This window comes from Sebastes fasciatus, chromosome 1 (genome assembly GCF_043250625.1).
Source record: "Sebastes fasciatus isolate fSebFas1 chromosome 1, fSebFas1.pri, whole genome shotgun sequence".
Classification (NCBI taxonomy): domain Eukaryota; kingdom Metazoa; phylum Chordata; class Actinopteri; order Perciformes; family Sebastidae; genus Sebastes; species Sebastes fasciatus.
Genome location: NC_133795.1, coordinates 15,971,549 through 15,991,790, shown reverse-complemented (window position 1 = coordinate 15,991,790; position 20,242 = coordinate 15,971,549). Strand labels below are relative to the sequence as shown.

At 41.6% G+C, this 20,242-nt stretch overlaps 1 protein-coding gene across 6 annotated transcripts in view; it reads right to left on the bottom strand.

The window, feature by feature from the left end:
* The window catches only part of LOC141766300 (inositol 1,4,5-trisphosphate-gated calcium channel ITPR1), an 85,728-nt gene that overhangs the window by 29,097 nt on the left and 36,389 nt on the right, over window positions 1-20,242 (bottom strand). Inside the window, exons 33-43 of one of the 6 annotated variants that reach the window (XM_074633009.1) lie at window positions 19,916-20,041; window positions 19,691-19,819; window positions 17,187-17,213; window positions 16,351-16,471; window positions 15,263-15,447; window positions 15,029-15,177; window positions 14,812-14,923; window positions 13,204-13,239; window positions 6,153-6,200; window positions 4,558-4,690; window positions 2,066-2,253 (exon numbers count right to left, since the gene is read on the bottom strand). In XM_074633009.1, the coding sequence (XP_074489110.1) occupies window positions 2,066-2,253; window positions 4,558-4,690; window positions 6,153-6,200; window positions 13,204-13,239; window positions 14,812-14,923; window positions 15,029-15,177; window positions 15,263-15,447; window positions 16,351-16,471; window positions 17,187-17,213; window positions 19,691-19,819; window positions 19,916-20,041 (1,254 nt within the window). The remainder of the gene's footprint in view (window positions 1-2,065; window positions 2,254-4,557; window positions 4,691-6,152; window positions 6,201-13,203; window positions 13,240-14,811; window positions 14,924-15,028; window positions 15,178-15,262; window positions 15,448-16,350; window positions 16,472-17,186; window positions 17,214-19,690; window positions 19,820-19,915; window positions 20,042-20,242) is intronic. The other 5 variants (XM_074633018.1, XM_074633033.1, XM_074633023.1 and 2 more) reach the window with 5 other exon arrangements.

The following is a 20,242-nucleotide window of genomic DNA, read 5'->3' as shown; positions in this document are numbered from 1 at the left end:
ATGGAGGGATGACGTTATGGATGAAGTAACACACGGTGGTCAAGGAGAGAAGGGAGTGATAGTAAGAGAGGAGGATGAAGGAGAGAGAGGAGCATCTCAGGGGCCCCCCTGCAGTGTTGGGTAAACAGCGTGCCTGTCTGTATCCATGGAGACAAACCCTGAGTGGAATGAGACGAAGAGGAGTGGGGCGAGGTGGGGGCGGACAACACTGAAAAACAAGGTCATAGCGCTTTCCTTTCTCTCCTTCCGTTCTGCCACTTGGCATCAACAAAGGGATGTTATGTAACAGCTATTTATACTCGCGCTCTCTTTCCCTCTCACCCTCCCTCTCATGTCAGGCAGCACCACATGCAAACCAAATGCAGCTCTGCTCTCCCCCAAAATCCTTTGCCTCTTCCTTCTTTCCTCTTTAGCTATTTCTCCACCTGAAAGAGAGTTCGTCTACTGCGTCGGTTTTCGCTTTTGCACAATCGGTTAAATGCACCTGCAGAGTTTTTGGAGGGAAACAGAACAGCATGCCACGCGGTTACACGCCAGATGGCTGAAGAGTGAAATGTCACAAGTTGCCATGTCACAACACAATTTACAGCTGTTGGAACTCTCTAATAGCTGGCATGTGACAGACATAAAGAGGAGCGGCGAGGAGCAGACAAGTCTAGAAAGCACAAAAAATGCGCCGGCTGTAAAATATCCAATTCTTCCAAGGACATCTGTGCATTAGCTTTGCATGACGGCAGAACAAGAGGGTGATTTCATGCAATCTTGTGGTATATTTCTGTGCGTTATGTAGGCCATGAGTAAATAGTTAACTGTGTTACATGAGAACGGGATATCCAAGATCCAACAGGTGCTCAGCATGACGGATGAAGACACCGACAAAAAAACAACTCTGATTATCCTTGGAGTGCTTTCTTGAAGAGAGCAACAGCAGACGTTTTTCTCTCTTGGTGACACTGAAAAGGATGATTAACGAGCCGCACGCCGTTAGTGAAAAGTACCTCACACTTCTGTTTTACTTTTAGGATTTTTTTAGGAAATTATCCAGTAGCTCAAAGAACACAAATATTTGTACTATGTGGCACATCTCTAGCGCTGCATACAGAGTAGTTCCCCCCGAAAAGAAACCTCCCTTTTCAGAACAAACTTAAGAATGCAAGGGGTGAGAGGAGATCCAGTTTCCCTTCAATCCCCTCTGTGTTCCCCCGTTCCTCCGCCCTCTCTCCCCACTGCCCCAGTTCCGGAGGCCCAGCATGACCCATTTTGGGCCGGCAGGAGAACGCAAGGGAGCGGGAGAGCGGGAGAGAGGCTGGAATGTTTTGAAGGCTGAGACATTCCTCATTGTTCATTCACACAGGCCTTATGTAACGCAGACTGATCACGTGACGCAGCTCTGCAGCAGCCCGTGGGAAGCCAAAGCATTATCTCCGCCACAGTGGCTTCCTCGCTCTAAACCTGATTATGCAAGCCCCTTGCTTACACAACAGCACACAGACGGACAGACAGATGGAAAGACGGCGAGATCGACAGACAGAGCAACAGACAGAGAGAGACATGACAAAGAGAGACGGATAGAGATGGAGGGGTTAGAGTGGCTCAGGTTAAAGCAAATAGGGAAAAGAAACATTTACATCGCCGAATGCACACATCAGCTCAAAGTGAGAAAATCAGGAATCATTTTTAATATACTAACCTACAAACTACCGACGTGATAAGCAACTGGCCTGGCCTTTTAGCCAAATGACATGTACCAGATATGAGGGGCAGGAAAGCCGCCTTGGTAATGTATATGTGCCGCTATGGTGCCCCACTGACCCACATACTGTAGATCCACCTGTAATGAAAACCATCCATGGGACATTGTGTTCTTTTCACTGTGATCATCTACAGATGCACTACGGGATAAGCTGAGCCTTTCCATAGATAACGGCCCATGAACTCAAACACTGCAGATCAGCAGTGATGGGTGAAACAGGTAAGTGTGTCATATGTATTCATTTACAATAATATTTATTCAGACATGGATGCCCCTTCAGTTTCCACTTTCCAGATAAGGGGGTTAACTGACCTGGATCGTGGTGTTTCCACCTTCCAGCAAAGCAATCGCCAGGAGGATGCTTTCTTGGAAGACTCGGTCACTCGTGGTGTTCATGATGAGGTCAATGACCAGGTCAGAGGCTCCCTCTTTGTCCAGGTGACACTGCACCTCAGCCAGGCTCATCTCCCCACGACTCAGGCCCCCAGGACCCCCTAATGCTGCAAGACAGAGACAGTGTGACCAGCCAGATCAGAATCACATGTATCAGCTTCCAACATTCAGATTATACATCAAATCTAATCAAATTCAGTTCCATAAGTAAAATCCTGTGCAGTTAGGACCTAAAATTGTAATTTGCAGCTATTTATCAAAGAAATTAGCCAAACTAGAATGACAGCTTAGCGGTTGTATGCCTCCGCCAACCAGTCAAGATGCAGTTTACATCCATGTCGTTCGAAAATGTGCGTCCGGTCCATTCTCGTTAACGCGATATCTCAGGAACGGCTGGAGGGAATTTCTTCAAATTCTTCAAAACGTCCACTTGGACTCAACGATGAACTGATTAGAATTTGGTGGTCAAAGATCACTGTGACCTCACAAAACATGTTTTTGGCCATAACTCAAGAATTCATATGCTGATTATGACAATTTCACACAAATGTCAAACAGGATAAAATGATGAAGTGATGACATTTTGGACCGACAGGGATGTAAACTGAAACTTGACTTGTTGGTGGAGGTATACAACCGCGAGGTGGTGATTGTAGTTGGTCTTACATTTGTAATACAGTAGTTGTTAGTATCTTACTTTACAATATCTGCCCATACAGAAGCCTGATACATTTTGTATTCATCATATTATCCTCAGGCTCAATATCATCATATAACATATCCTACTTTATAATTGTTTTCTCATTTTAGCCTGCCCCTTGAACTTAGGGCGTTTTTTTCTTTTTCATTTTATGAAAAATAACTATATAATTGTGTAATTAAAATCGTCTTTAATTCTGTTTTTGTTTATTTAGTCAATAAATATTTGATACATTAAACTGCAAAGCTTGATGATATTGAGATATGTAATATTGCACACAGAAACCTAAAATTAAAGGATGAAAACGATATGATTCCATTAAGTAGAAAGTTTGCTCAGCCGGTGGGCGGTGCTTGGTTTTAGTTTGACTGAGTTCAACTTGGCGACCGGGTCACAAACTTTCTCATTCTACAGCTAAAAAGTACAATAAAATAAGTTTCTGAAAACATCTGAGGAGAGAAATAGGCATTACAGTAACAGAATATTGATTCACATTTGATCAGCGCTGCCTAGTTTGACCGTTTGATCGGAGTTTGCGAGATTTGCAAGCAGTGATTGACAGCTGCCCAGAGACTGCTCGACTCGGCTTGGTTGTTTTCCTTCGGGCGTGGTATGATCTTGCAAATTAAATAAATAAACTAGTTTAGTTTAGTTTTATAAAAATACATTTTTATCATATTTGCTCAAAGTTACCGTCTGCAGCTTGAAAACAGGTCACCGCTAAGATGTCTAACTACTGTAATGCTGACCCTGTACTACAAACCAGTGTAACTGTACAGTGTGTACAGTACAGGCGTTGTGTAATTCATTGTACATGACTTTGCCAGCACATTTCCCACGAGGCCCCTGAGGCTTCAGGGTGCGTAAGGAATTCTCAGCCTGGCTCTTGTTTCTGCAACAGGTGCAAAGGCTGTTTTCACGGGAAGTAGCGGCCTGTCACCTAGCAACAGCGAAAAGTGGATCACACAGGGGGGAAGGGGTATACTTCCTGTGGTCTGGAAGTTTGCCAACGTCTTGGTGCACATGGGAGAGATGGTGAACCAGGAACCAGGGTGATTTTTCTCTGCGTCTTTGAGTTCAGTTAAAAATACATTCATCACAACTGCACAACATGCATACGTTATGATGTCACACCCCCCGTTGCACTAAATGTGAAAACACTTTTGGCTTTGGTGCCGCAGCAGACAACAAGCACCAATATGTCCTCCGAAATCTACATGCAGATAAAATGTTACATCATAAATGTTACATATCAGTCGCAATAACTCAAACAGAAGGAGAGACACAGCAGAGAGATTCGGTATTCAGTATTTTGACTGCAGATACAGTAACACAATGACCACATTATCAGGCAGCGATAAGAGTGTTGTGCTGTGCGTGCTCAAAGGGCAGCTCACAGCACAACTCTGGAGCTGATAACCGGCTCTGGGCCAGACAGATAGAGTCCCATCCTTATATAACATTATTGAGAGAACCTTGCTTTACTATGACTTCAGGGGCAGAAAACATTTTGGCTAACCAAAAGGAAAAAGGTTTATCTAGACTATAGACTATTGATTAATGCTTCACAGAAACATCAGCTCAATTTAGAGATGTTGAAATCAGTGTTTTCATGGCCTCGTGTGTACTAACTGAAATACACTTCCTTCTGTAAAGAATTAACAACATACTTCTGTGTTCAGTGTCGAAAAACAAGTAACAGCTGTCCCACCTGATTGGCTTTTGCCGGGTCCTACTGGACTGAGGGGGCCATTGGTAAATGACGTCAGGCTTTCCCTCCGCCCGCCACTTCGATAAAAGTTGCCATAGTAACGGTTCACCAGAATCTGTCTCAGCGCCTCGCCCTACGAGAGGGAAAGAAAAGGAAGGATGTAATGATGTGATGTCAGCAACAGGGAGAGGGGTGATGTTGTATAACAGGGACAGCAAGCATCATCAATGATGTATTGTGCATTTTAGATGCATTCAAAGACAACAAAACACACCCACTGAGCTCAGTACATGATTACGACTATGCTCTGTTATCGACATATATCAAGTTTTCATTTTAAATGCTGAATTTAAAGAAGTTTCTCTGCAAGAAAAACTTGCAGACATAACCTAAAGTTGATGTCATTCACCACCCACGCAACCAACACCGTTAACGTTTATCATCTGCAGCAGCCGTGACCCTGTGTTGTGACAATGTGAGGTCCTGGTGTTCACTTAGACAGACCTGGGGCCAGCCCTCCCACACTGTGACTCATCCACCGTTGGAGCAGTCAGCAGCACGACTTTGCCGTCGTTATGGCAACCGCAGCCCATAGCTACCTGACAGACCTCCCATGGGATGAAGTGAAGGAAATGAAAGAGGTTTTTTTTGGTGTTTTCGTGCGTGATTATGTGCAAATCGTTGTCAACTGTGGGTGGTCCACGATAGACGACAGCACTGTTATGTAAGCTCCGCTTCCATAGTTATGCTCTGGGGGTCAAGATTAGTTTACGTAGGAGGTGTAGAAGAGCAATATTCTCATCTTTTATTGGCAGGAGGCTCGTCAACTGTATATTGTGTGTAACAGCATGGTATGATCACTCGTAGTCAGAAGATGATTCCCCTGATCTCACTGGAGAATACGGCTCTTGAGTCTTGAGTCAAATCATTATGGTATCCTGTCATCTAAACTGTTCTGTAGCAAGGATGAGCAATTTACTTAAACTATGAAACCAGGAAATAGAATTTTTAATTATGCCGTCTTTGTAAACCTGTTGAAAAAGTAGATGAGTAATAAAAAATATTTTTTTTGGTATGGTGAATACTACCCTCCTGAAACAGGCGTCTCTGAGTAATATGATGAGGACTTACTTGTTAGGGACATTTAATCAAAAACTGAACAGCCATCGAACATACCTGCTTGCTAAATAATGTTCTTCTCTTGGAGATGATAATTATATATTGATGAACTCCAATTGATATTGTTATTCTGGAATATCAATATTAGAGCTTGCTTCTTAAATGGAAACACCTGAGGCTCTGTTAAGTAATGCATTGCCATTAAAGAAAGGAGGCAGAAGGAGATATGGTGTGAACGCTATTAAAACTGTTTTCTCTTTCTTCCTCCAGTTAAACATTAGTTAGCTGTGACTGGGTGGCTATAGGTGTTACTTAAAGCAGTGAAGGGGAGTGATCAGAAACACAAAAAGCAGGAGAAAAGGTCATTTTTCATTCAAGATGTATGACTGCTGTATGTCTAAAGGTTGATATCTCACTCTGAATCTCTCAAGTATTGACGTTTTGAGTTAAGCAGCCCTGCTGTTGCAGGTACCTACCCTCTTCTGGTCCTCCAACAGCTTCTCAGGCTGGTTCTGATCCAGCTGCTGGGTGCAGTGAGGAGTGTGAGGAACGCAGTGGTCCAACAGATACAAACACAGGGTTAGTACTCATGCTGGCAATTAATAAGCACACAGTGCACCTATTCAACTGTTTTTAGTGGCCATGCAAAGGTCTGCTCGCTGTGATTTGCCATGCAATTACTGTTATGTTAGAAACCAGCGGAAGCATAACGGCTGTGAAGGGTTTAGAGAGCAGAGACAGGAGATGTGAGCAGTGTTGACTATGATGTTAAAAGACATGTCCAGTGTGATTTGATCTTTTGGTAATTTTCCAAATTCCCTCGACATCACTGGTTTTTATCACCTTATGAGACATTTGTTGCTGTCTTAGAGTGAGTTAGACATTTTGGGAAATTTATTTATTCGCGTTCTTGCCGAGAGTTAGATGAGATCAATACCAATCTCACGTCCGTACGTTAAATATGAAGCTGGAGCTGCAGCTACAACAGTAGCAGCCAGTTAGCTAAGCTTAGCAAAAAGACTGGAAACAGGGGGAAACCGTTAGCCTGGCTCTGCCCAAAGGTAAAAAAGGCTAGGCTATGGATGTATGAAGAGAACTGGATCCATCGTTGGAGGCGGGGGCCCATTCATTTCTATAAAAGTTGCTCAGTGGCACATGAAGAAAAAAAATGTGCGCCTTCCATTCCTCGGTCCAGCCATTCACATGAACGTAGGAAGGGAAATAACTCTGGATTTGTATATTAGTGCATTTTACAACTTTTAGGACCTAATGATTTAATAAGGGCTATTCAAGTGTTCATACTGGGAAGTTCAATCACCTCAAAAAAAATGACCTGCTGATTTACGGACGTCTCTTTCCCAATGTAAGTCTATGGATGGGAAAAAGTCTTTTTGGGTCCAATGGTATCACGTGACGGATAAACAAGTTGTATTACCACCGTTTGGCCATTATGTAAAATTTGCTTCAAAGCCCGGCGCTCCTCCTGGGGGGCTTGGGATGGGCGCAGTGACTTCCTGGAGTGATGATAAGACTCCAGGAAGTCAAGAAAGAGAATAATCCTATTTCCCAAAACTATTCTATTTATATTTAAGAAAAACACTCACTTAAAGTCAGGAATGAGTAAACACCAGGTGAGAGGTTGGGCCCTGTTCTGAGCCAGATGAAACGCTCAATAATCAAATTGCTTTCTAATTTCCTTAATGGTTCGCACAGACAATGGGAACTCAGGTTAGACAACATCTAAATTCAATCCCTCTGTGTACAGTATTCACCAAGGGGGGAAAGGAAACTGGTAAAAGGCAATGTTCAACATAATTTGTTATGTAAAAGGAGACACTAGGAGGGCCGGGCGAGAGGAGAGGAGAGGATTGGCGAGGGGCGATGGGGTTAGAATTACATAATCACTCCAAGAGGAACCAGGTCACTAAACCAGTGAAACAGAGCTGCTTACAGTGGCCATCTGTCACCAAAACACAGAGGGAAAGAGGAAAGATGGAGAGGATGAGAGAGAGAATAACAAACACACTAAGATTAACACACTTTGACAGTTGAACTAGTCCCTCTCCGTCAGTCAGGGTCAACAGCATGATGCACAGTACTGTATGCATCATTTTTCAGAGCGTTGCTTCTGTGTGCACCAAATATGGTAAGTTACCAGAGTTTATCTATATAATATCATGACTCTGGTGTGTACTTGAGCCACGTCAAGCAGACTCAAGTCACATATCTGATGTCTTTTGATAAACTTAACAAAAAATCCTGTTAAATTTAGCCGTTCCACTTAACCTGGCATGCCGACTTCCACTAGACCAAATAATAAAAATGATGCTACTGGGTGTTCGGTGAGGCCGTTGCACAGAAAGGAAGCATAAGCCTCCCCTTAACTGGTGTCTAAAAATACCCCTCACTCCAACAACTGACAACCATGCTTCATAGAAATTAAATATTTAGCTGGTTAACAACGAGGAATATGGTGCCAGGAAAATACAACGCGCTGCTAGGAGAGTTGGAAGCCGCACGCCATGCTACTCCGTGAACGACAGATACGTGACAAAAAACAACATTAAGTGTCCAAACAAGACAGCAAATGCCACATACTGCACAGGTTCCTTAAACAGTACAAGCAGCAGTACACTCTGCACCTCGATTATGCTGCACGCTTATCCTGGATCAATAATTATACTGACAAATTCATATGTGCAGAATCCCCTGCTCAAAAACATCGGCCTCCATAGCCCCAAGCCCGACACAGAGCATCTTCAAAAGTGTAGTAAGAGAGAGAAGGAATGTGAAAGTGACAGAAGTAGACACAGTGAGAAAGAAGAAAAACACAGAGTATACTCGCATAAACGCTTTGGATAAAAGCTACACTATTAAGTTCTCCATGGATCTTTTTTTAATATATTTCATGTTTCATTACTATTACTCATAATTAGGGCTGTCAATAGATTAATTTTATTGTGATTAATTGCATGATTGTCCGTGTCTATTCGTGATTAATCTCGAATTAATAACACATTTTTTATCTGTTCAAAATGTACCTTAAAGGGAGATTTGTCAAGTATTTAATACTCTTATCAACATGGGAGTGGACACATATGCTTGATAATGCAAATGTATGTATATATTTATTATTGGAAATCAACTAACAACACAAAACAATGACAAATATTGTCAAGAAACACAGGTACTGCATTTAACATAAAACAATATGCTCAAATCAGAACATGGCAAACTCAAGCCCAACAGGCAACAACAGCTGTCAGTGTGTCAGTGTGCTGACTTGACTATGACTTGCCCCAAACTGCATGTGATTATCATAAAGTGGGCATGTCTGTAAAGGGGAGACTCGTGGGTACCCATAGAACCCATTTTCATTCACATATCTTGAGGTCAGAGGTCAAGGGACCCCTTTGAAAATGGCCATGCCAGTTTTTCTCGCCAAAAATTAAGCGCACATTTGGAGCAATATTTAGCCTCCTCCCCAACAAGCTAGTACGACCATTGGTACCAATACATTCCTTAGGTTTATAGTTTCATATGATGCCAGTATCTTCACTGTATCTTTAAAACTGAGCCTGCTACAGCCTAAAAATCGCAAGTTGCATTAATGCGTTAAAGAAATTAGTGGCGTTAACTTTGACAGCCCTTCTCATAATTTCTATTGTGTCCATATTTCCAGTACTTTTGTTGAGCAAACCTCAAAGTTTATGACTTGTACTCGGCTTTGAAGTTAACACAAAGCGTTGACACAAAGAAATCCAAGTCATGTCTCAACGACTGATTTGATCCCGCCTAAAGACAACGCAGTGGAGCAAAGTTCAGCAGCAGGTCAGGGGGCCACAAACACTCGATAAGCAACATATTCTAAGTCTGTGGACTCTGCGTCGCTGTCACCACATCAAACCGCAAAGCAACATGCTGATCAGAGTAGATATGTGTGGCTAATCGTCCCCGGTCTGACCATAGACACCACAGGGTAACCCCTCACAGCTGCCACATCCGCCCCGGCTACACAGCATTCCACCAAACTGGAAACTCCCCGGGGCAAACCCCTGATCAGTCTCACACCTCTCAGTTTGACAATATGTGCGAAACATACACACGCACACATGCACAAAGAGTGCATTCTACTTTATGTTTGGGTGTGAAAGTGCGTAAATAAACATGTCTTTGCAGGCTGAGACTGAGTCATGTTTGAACCAGCGGTGAATGACATGAACGCTGGGGTTTACCACTCGGCTGCTTGTTATGTGCAGACAGAAAAGCAGACCAAATTAAAAAAGACTGTGCTCTGTCATTTTCATTGCAACTGACCTACATCTATACCAGCGCAGTAAAATTAATTTCTGTCCTGACCAAGAGTGGGCAAAGCACCGCTGTGAGTGTGGGAGGAAATGTGTCGAGCGGATAAAAAAAGCGATCCAGATGCAGTCTTAAAATCTAAAAGTCAGAGAGGAGATTTTTCTTCTAAATCCGTCCCATCGACGGGCTTGCCAAGGGACGAGGCAGAGAGGGATGAAACATGACTTACTCCCAACATGGAGGGCTTGCATAACCGCTTTGACTAGACCACACACACACACACACACACACATGAGGCCAGGTGAAGAGGGGAGCCAACGCTGTGTATCATGAACTCCTCTCTTGCATAACTCTGACAGCCAAAGAGCAACGAATATAGCTGATAATCACCTCCCTGACATCTAGCAACGATGCGGTATGCACACACTGGGGAGGTCAAAAATACATCTCGTGCTATCTCCATTTCAAATAAATGCCTCGATAATAACTTATAATGCAGAACACTACTATGTAAGCCTGCTTTATGTGATCTATCTATATAAGATGTTTCCTGTTAAACAAGCTCACACATTGACTCTGTCCCTCTTCAATCATATGCTATTCTGCTTTACTCAAAGGGAGACAAGAGCCAACTACGCACTTTCATATCGCACCTACACAAACACTCACAGCCAGTAAGTTTACACAGCGTGGGTGGGTGTGTTTGCATCCATGTGAGAAAGGTGTGTGAGTGGAAGTGGGGAGTAGTTGAGGAATTGTCACGATGATTTAGTGCGGCCAAAAGGGAGAAATGAGAATATGAAGACTGGCACAACTGCTGCTCTTATATTAGAGCTGCTTTTCATGTGTAGACAGACAGAGATACAACATTTAACAGGTGTGTGTAGGGATCATCTCTCTCTCACACTCCCCCCACCTCCACCCCTATCTTTGCAACTTGCGTTTATACACACACACACACACACACACACACGCACACACACACACACACACACACACACAGTCGGTAAACAGCTCCTCCACACTTTTATTGGCAATTACTGCTGGAGGTCACACATCAGCGGAGGGGCTGAGTTCCAGGAAAGAAAAAAAAAGCCTGGTTCTTATGTAACCTCAGCCCAGAGTTGGCAGGAGCCCAGGAATCGTGCAGCTCTCAGGCAAGGAAAACTAGGACACAGCCTCAATGACTGCCACAGCCCCTCACATTCATTAATACACACACACACACACACACACATACAGGGCACACACACAGTCACAGTGCCCCCTATTGGCGCCTGAAGGAGATGCAGGGGAAACACCCTTCACAAAGCTAAACATTGTCAAGAGACAATAAAACACGGTGATAAAAAGAAAAAAGAGAGTGAAGGAAGTGATAAGGCTTTTATGGCTTTACTATCTTCACCTTCCTTTTCGTAAAGCCAGACACAGACAGTTTTCCCTTCAATAGGCATGGGGCGATTAGAACATTTTATGCTACGATTATCCTGCCAAAATAATTGCGATTCATGATATTATCCCGATAATTGTCAAAATATGGTTAAAAACGTACTGGAATCACTTTACGTTACATTTTGTTGAAAAAACAAATGTTTTATTGCATCACAGATAGGACACGTCTTTTTTTAGAGTAAAACACAATCCTAAATAAGGTAATTATAAATCATAAGGTCCTCCTGCATAAATAAAGGATAAATACATTTTAAAAAACAGCAACATTGTGCGAGTCTGCATTTCATTTTTGTATCTTAATTAAAACTGTCAATTTGTTTTAACGCCACTAATTTCTTTAACGAGCAGAATTAAAGCTAGAGTGAAGATACTGGCATCATATGAAACTAGAAAACCTAAAAAATCCATTGGTACCAACCATGTCACGTTAGCTTGTCGCAAAGGCAGCTATATAATGCTCCGAGCTTACGCAAAATTTTGGTGAGGAAAAACTGTCATGGTCATTTTCAAAAGAGTGCCTTGACCTCTGACCTCAAGATATGTGAATGTAAATGGGTTCTATGGGTAACCACGAGTCTCCCCTTTACAGACATGCCCACTTTATGATAATCACATGCAGTTTGGGGCAAGTCATAGTCAAGTCAGCACACTGACACACTGACAGCTGTTGTTGCCTGTTGGGCTGCAGTTTGCCATGTTATGATTTGAGCATATGTTTTATGCTAAATGCAGTACCTGTGAGGGTTTCTGGACAATATTTGACATTATTTTGTGTTGGTAATTGATTTCCAGTAATAAATATATACATACACATGCATAAAGCAAGCATATTTGCCCACTCCCAAGTTGATAAGAGTATTAAATACTTGACAAATCTCCCTTTAAGGTACATTTTGAACAGATAAAAAATGGCAAAAAAAAAGCAATAATTTAAATTTTTTTCAAAACAAGCTACATTTTCCACCTCTTTACCATGATAGCGAGCCAGACAGCTTTTGCGAGTCACTAATGTGACGATATTCAAAATGATCAGAATAATGGAAATTCACCCTGATCAACTTATTGAGAGTGTTTTTTATCACAATCCGCGATAAAATCCTCTATCATCCCATCCCTACTCTGAAATATTGGGAAAACATACAGTATATGGAATGTCCCAACTATATCTTATTGAGAGCTCGCTATCATTTTAAAGTTTATTTTAGTTCATTTTATGACACTTATTTTCCTTTATTTGTGTATTTTTTTTCATTTCTAATTACTATACACCTATAGCTGTCTTTTCACATCTGTAATCTGTTTTCATGCTTTGTGTGTACAAGTATAAAATAAAATGTGACATCAGTATCAAACTGGAATTAATTTTCAAATATACAGTATTATGTCCCGATATGACTTTTACTTGATGTGGTGCTTACATTGGCAGAAAGTGGGGCATGTAAATGCAGCACTGGCAGTTTGCCCGGACAGCAAGTGACTCACCTTGGAACTTGGAATAACACAACTCTGTTGAGCCACAGCACTCATCTCCCTATCTCTCTCTCTCTCCACCTCTTCCTCACCGTTTTCAGTTGATCTATACACCGGTTTATGGCAGGAATCAGTTGACCACTATCTGTTACCAGCTGTGCCTAGAGCCTCCGCTAGCTACAGCACACAGCCACAGCAGCTGCTACAACGCCGTTACAAAACAACTACTAGTGTTACACAGATATAACAGACAGCAGCTCAAGGAAACAAGAGCACGAGTAAAAGAAAAAGAGAGACAACCTTAGGCATATCCATCTCATCATCAAAGGCCCTGAGCTGAAAGAGAACAGAGGGTGTAAGGGGTTAGATAACAACACACAGGAAGGAAGAAGCTAAAGCAGAGGTCAATGATACAGCCTGACATGTAAGTTACGCGAATTAAGACTGTGGAGATACTTATCAACTTCAGCAGCACAGAGGACATTTATGAATGGATAGGGCCGGGCGATAATTCAATATGATAATTTATCGTCTTTCAATGGAATCGTATCATGAGGAAATCATATAACGAGATATCATGATACACGATTACATCACCTCCATTGATAATAACAAGCACGTAATGACTCAAATTTCTCAGAAAATCTGAATTGATAAGAATTCTGACCACGGGAATAACCCAGTGTAGTTAAATCAAACTACTGTCTTAATGTGATTACTATATATTTGTTTGCACGCATGCAAACCGAAACTTTTTTACTTGATATTATACATGCATATTGTGATACATATCGTTATCGAGATATGAAATGAGTGCTACAGGAATGAGTCCTAAAACCCAGAAATGAGTTCGCATTTTTACACTTCTTGTTCCCTCGTCTGGAAGTCAACGAGTTTTTTTAGCATTTTGTTCTACGATATAAAATACGTCAGTAAATATCCCACTCGGGAATTCTGAAGCCTTTATGTGTCTTTAAAAAGGCGGTTGCTAACAAGTGGCTAAATGAGACTACTAATCGTCATTACGCCGACTCGTCCGCCTTTACAGACTCGTTGTGTATACTTGCGTCCATGCGACCGTGGTGTAGTTCGTTTACAGCCTAACGTTAGCTTTTTACTTCTGGTGATTGCATTTATGCTTCAAAAAAACCTAAAAGTGTTTTTCATTTGTGGAGATTAACTTGCTGAACAAAACGTGTAAGTATCATAAACGTTTGTTTGCCACAGAGCTTATTTTCTGCAATAATCCAAAACCCAGTGGAAAATCCCATTGGCTTTTTGTTAAGGGAACTCGTGCGATGCTAACTTCCTGGTTGGCCTACAAAAATATGTCATCCCTGCAGCTCTCTATTGAGATGGAAGATTTTGGCCATATCGCCCAGCCCTATGAATGGACATTAGCCACGGTGAGCAGAATTAGTGCAGTGTCACACAGTGGTGAATGTGGCTGAAAGCATCGCTGAGTAAGTGACCAGTCCTGCCTTACTGACTGCAGACGTGATTGTAACAGGAGGAACAAACCAAATCCCTTCAAAATAAGGGTACTCACTGTGTGTAATGCAGTGAGGCTGTAGAACTATATACAACTACACCTACATGGATACATAATTTAATCCCATAACATATTGCATATATGTCATATTGCTATTTCTCTGTGAAGACTTTGCAACTCAATCTTTGATCTATTGTGTTGCTTTTATTTATAGTTCCTGCAAAGTTAATGGTCTTTCTTTGAATAGAAATCCTACATATGTATGCACCACGTCAAAATCCATTTGGAAAAAAAACGTTCAATATATTTTCTACGACTGTATTTATGCATTATATACAGCACAATATACAGCACAGTCATACCGTGCACATGAAGTACATCACCCCACCAAGTCTGTGCTTGGCAGATTCTCCTACCTTCTCTCCATAACCACGGTCTTTTGTCATCATCTCTCGCAGCGTTTGCAGAACTTTGATGCATAGTCTCTCCTCATTTTCCTCCAGCAGCTGCTTGGTATGTTTGATCAGCCTATACGAGAACATTAGCTCATAAGTCTCATTTATAATGAATACACTCACTCACATATGTCAATAATAGACGTATTTAGCTGAAGGTGATATTTTCAGTGCTTACTTGCATATAAAACCTCCGCTCTCACACTTCTTGCGTGAGTCTGTGTTTTCGGGGAAGAGCAGCTCGGGCCGATGCAGCACGTCCACCAGAACTGACAACTCGGCCTGGACCAACGGGCGCAGACGGTCCTCAAGAGCTGACACAATGTCCTACAGGCCAGACAAAGAAACGTCCTTACTGCTTGACTGATTTAACACGTACACAAGAAAGCACAAAAGCTCACGAATATTGTACCTGCAGCCTCTCGATGATGTTCCTGTAGTCCCGTGAGGCGGTCACCACAGAGTCTCTGCGGGCAGCATTGCGAGCAGAAAGTCTCCAGCTCATAGCTGTCTTCTGGACAATGTTGTTGGATTTCACAAACAGGTTGCTCACCTGGTTGTCCAGGTCCACAGGGATGGCTATTGCTCTGCCTTTGGCTGGCAGGTACACATACAGACGTGATAAATCAGCAAAGTAACTTTTGCTCAAGACTCTCTGCTTAATAGTAAATGTGATAAAGAAGCATAACTTAAAATTAGGGCTGTCAAAGTTAACGCGATAATAACACGTTAACACAAAATTAATTTTAACGTCACTGATTTCAGAGGATACGTGCATCAAATGAAACTATGAAAACCTAAGGAACACATTGGTACCAACTATGTCATACTAGCTTGTCGAGAATGAGGTTAAATAACGCTCCAAACTTCTGCTAAATTTTCGAAAAGGAAAAACTGGCATGGCCATTTTCAAAGGGGTCCCTTGACCTCTGACCTCAAGATATGTGAATGAAAATGGGTTCTATGGGTACCCACGAGTCTCCCCTTTACAGACATGCCCACTTTATGATAATCACATGCAGTTCTGGGCAAGTCAGTCAAGTCAGCACACTGACACACTGACAGCTGTTGTTGCCTGTTGGGCTTGAGGTTGCCATGTTATGATTTGAGCATATTTTGTATGCTAAATGCAGTACCTGTGAGGGTTTCTGGACAATATTTGTCATTGTTTTGTGTTGTTAATTGATTTCCAGAAATAAATATATACGTACATTTGCATAAAGCAGCATATTTGCCCACTCCCATGTAGATAAGAGTATTAAATACCTGACAAATCTCCCTTTAAGGTACATTTTTAACAGATAAAAAATGTGTGATAATTTGCGATTAACTATGGACAATCATGCAATTAATCACAATTAAATATTCTAATGGATTGACAGCCCTAGTTAAAATAGAAACTGTTAATCAAACTGTACATGATGGACTGATTTAGAATTTAAAAGTAAGTGCTTGTGAGACAGACATTGATGGGAGTGTTGAGAAGGATCTTGATCTTACCGACATCAGAGAGCACCTTGATACAGCTCTCAACAGAGCCCTTCTGCACTGGGACCAACCAGTTACAATGGTAGACCCTGAACACTGCCTGCAACAGCTGCACAAAGACCGGCTGCCTGGTCTGAGAAGAAGATGCAAGAAAAAAAGCAGAAAAAGGCTGTAGATTATTATATTTAACGAACTGGAATAACTGCTCTAGTCTTTAAAGGAAAAAGATGTCCCTCGACAACATGAAAGACACCCATCTGTTATCCACAGCACAATACCAACAATCTGGACTACAGGCTTTGTCCTTTAATAACACACACACACACACACCAATCCTGTCTCCCATAAAATTACGTTCCCATACAACTATACTGCATAACCAAAATATGTTTTGAGGGAAACGTATTTTCTCCCGGATTATGGTCGCAGTTTTAAACACGTTTTTAAAGTTGTTAATTAAAACAAAACGAAAACACAACAGAACTACTTAGTTAAATTCAGGAAACAAAACTACCGGGTTAGGTTTAGTAAAAAAAAAACATTAATCGTGATTCAAAATCGTAATTTTTAAGAGACAGGGCTGCACTCACACACCTCCCCACACAGTGATGTAGCTTAGCTGGTGTGACAGCACCTGTGGTCAGAACAGCATGCTGACCCAGTGGTGTTTTTTACAGGAGATCAATCAATCCCTGAGCAGACATTCGCCCAGCCCTCGCCCAGTCAAAATCAGTCCCCTCTAAGAATACTCACACATATATAAATGACAAGGTACAAGTTTTCTCTTAGACCCAACACAAATCTGAAACACCCAACTCTTGTGTTTTCCCCACTGAATTGAACAATACCTGAAATATTTTCCCCAACAGAGAGGCCTGCAGCAGAGGATACAAGAAGTGAAGACATAAAACAGCCCGGATGCATCACAAACATACTTCTAAATACATTTCAGAGACAGCCGTCACTCCTGGACAGACATTTCAAGTGCTCTATAATGCAAAGCATGGATTTTGGATCTTGTTTGTAAAAAGTGTGATAGTCCAAAAAAAATATTTTCTGATTGCATCAGAGCTGATCAAAAGGATTATTATTTTTTGACTGGTCATAAAGTTCTTATAATAATAATAATAATACGTATTTTGTGAATAAAAAGAGCATTTCTATGAATCTATGACAGTTTGCTTAACATTGACGTATCTATTGTACAAGGGAAATGATTAATCAGCACTACGGGATGCCAACAACCACAATCACATCTGACTGGTCTTAACTTTGTAATGTCCGATTAGTTCTACAGGACCATGACTAACATTACTCTGAGTAACACAAACGAATGGAAAGAGAGGGGGGACATTCATTCTCCTTCACCACTCACTGTGATGTTAGTCAGACAAAAAACTATTCTGAGAAACTCCACGGAAACACTGATTTGAAAACTTAATATGAAAAACACCACAGTGTTCTAATCTAAGTCAAGCTACTTGTTTAAATGACATGGGGTACCAAATAAGTATTCTATCTGCACTTACATTCTCTCTGATGGACACCTAGAGCATGACACATAGTGTACATTAATAGGCTGGAGGTTATTTACAAGTAGATAACAGCTTAATGATCGGGGTACGGTCCTTTAAAAGTATATTCTAAGAAAGATGACCTTTTGACAAGAGAGTGCACTAGACATTTCAGACATACTGTATGGGTCAGGGATCATGACAAGTCTATAAGGAAAGCTCATAGCAACAGGTTCACATTACATCTGCTTTTGACAACATACATGCACACACACATACATGTGGTGCAACTCTACATGTGAGAAATGCTTGTTAACAGCGACACCTGTGGCCGTTAATCAACGAAAGTCAGCGTCTGGCTCGCGCTTGCTCGCTCTACATAGACATGAACGAGCATCACTCAAAACAGTGAGGCGACACACGTCAGCTAAAACCACAATATCACTCTATATTTCAGCTGCTTGGCAGTAAGCTGACCAGACGGAGGTCTCTCCATGAATCACTGCTGATCCTAGTGTTGGCTTTTCCTGCTTCAGCCTCACGACCGCGGACGGAGGGAACAGGGGAGACACCGGCACCCGGTCAGAGACGATAACGTTTCTCGCAGCGGAGCCCTTTCACTTCACGAGACATGGAAAACCTCTGTTGGTCTGGAGGAGCTGCAGCAGTTATTTCTGCACAAACGTCCACTGTACATTCACTGAGCTGAGCGAAGGCAGGCAGGCAGGCAGAGTAGCAGAGACTCCGGTCCTGGAGACCAAAGCTACGGTCTCCCCCGCGTCCTCCGACCGCGGCCAACACTGTTTTGCAAGACGGACTTCACTAGATATAACTTTGTGGTTTTGGTGCTTCCGTGTAGTTTGTGTTGGAGTCTGAGTCTGAACAGCGTAGCGATACGCGAGCGCGCATGGGACACCGACCCGGATGATTTATACGTGTAAGAAGTTGCAAACAGTCCCTTTAATCAAATAACAGAAAATAATGAAACCAATTTATCCTTGTCTCGTTCAAAAATACACAATCGTTTATGACATTGGATACATTTTCACATTCACTCATCACTTTTAATTAGGGCTGTCAAAGTTAACGCGATAATAATGCGTTAACGCAAATTAGTTTTAAAGCTAGAGTGAAGATACTGGCATCATATGAAACTAAAAAAACTAAGGAATCCATTGGTACCAAACATGTCATACTACCTTATCGAGAAGGAGGTTAAATAACGCTCAAAACTTGTGCTAAATTTTGGCAATGAAAAACTGGCATGACCATTTTCAAAGGGGTCCCTTGACCTCTGACCTCAAGATATGTGAATGAAAATGGGTTCTATGGGTACCCACGAGTCTCCCCTTTACAGACATGCCCACTTTATGATAATCACATGCAGTTTGGGGCAAGTCATAGTCAAGTCAGCACACTGACACACTGACAGCTGTTGTTGCCTGTTGGGCTGCAGTTTGCCATGTTATGATTTGAGCATATTTTTTTTATGCTAAATGCATTCTGGACAATATTTGTCATTGTTTTATGTTGTTAATTGATTTCCAATAATATATAGATGCATACATTTGCATAAAGCAAATAAGAGTATTAAATACTTGGGGAAGTAGAGGGAATATATTAAATCTCCCTTTAAGATACATTTTTAACAGATAAAAAAATTGCGATTAATTTGCGATTAATCGTGATGAACTATGGACAATCATGTGATTAATCGCAATTACATATTTTAATCGATTGACAGCCCTACTTTAAAGCTAGAGTATATGCTTTTAAACTTGACTGTTGTTTCCTTGCACAGTGTTTTATAACTCTTTCGGCAGTTGGTGGTCACATACCTGCAGGCTGGTAGTCTGGTCAGAGAAGGGCGAGCTGAAGAAAGTCGTTACGATGCTCATGACCGTCTCCGTCACGTAGCGCTCCAGAATGATGTCTGCATGTTTACGGTCGCTTGTATTGTTGCACACCTGTAAGCAAAACATAACACAACTGCTTGTATTTTAACTTTCCTCATTTCCTAAGTGAAGTAAAAACTTGCTATAGAGCCTCTTCATGTTCCTCACTCTACAAATGTCAACCAGGAAGTTCTCAAAGAGTTTCCACATGTGGTTTGAGGTGTAGATCTCCTTCATTTCCACCTCGGTGTCCACATAGCAGTGATTCAGGAAGTTGATGTAGGCGATCTTCACCTGAAAGGTTAGGATTAGGGTTATATAATAATAATACTGGTGGAAAAATCATCACACAATCCAATGATGCACAAAACTCCTTACGAAACAATACAGCTGAATACATTTTTTTCATTGATCATAGAATAATTAAAAGCAAAGAATTTAGATGCATTGATAATTGTTTTGTATTTAAAATAGTGCTTCCCGAGACTGCTCCAT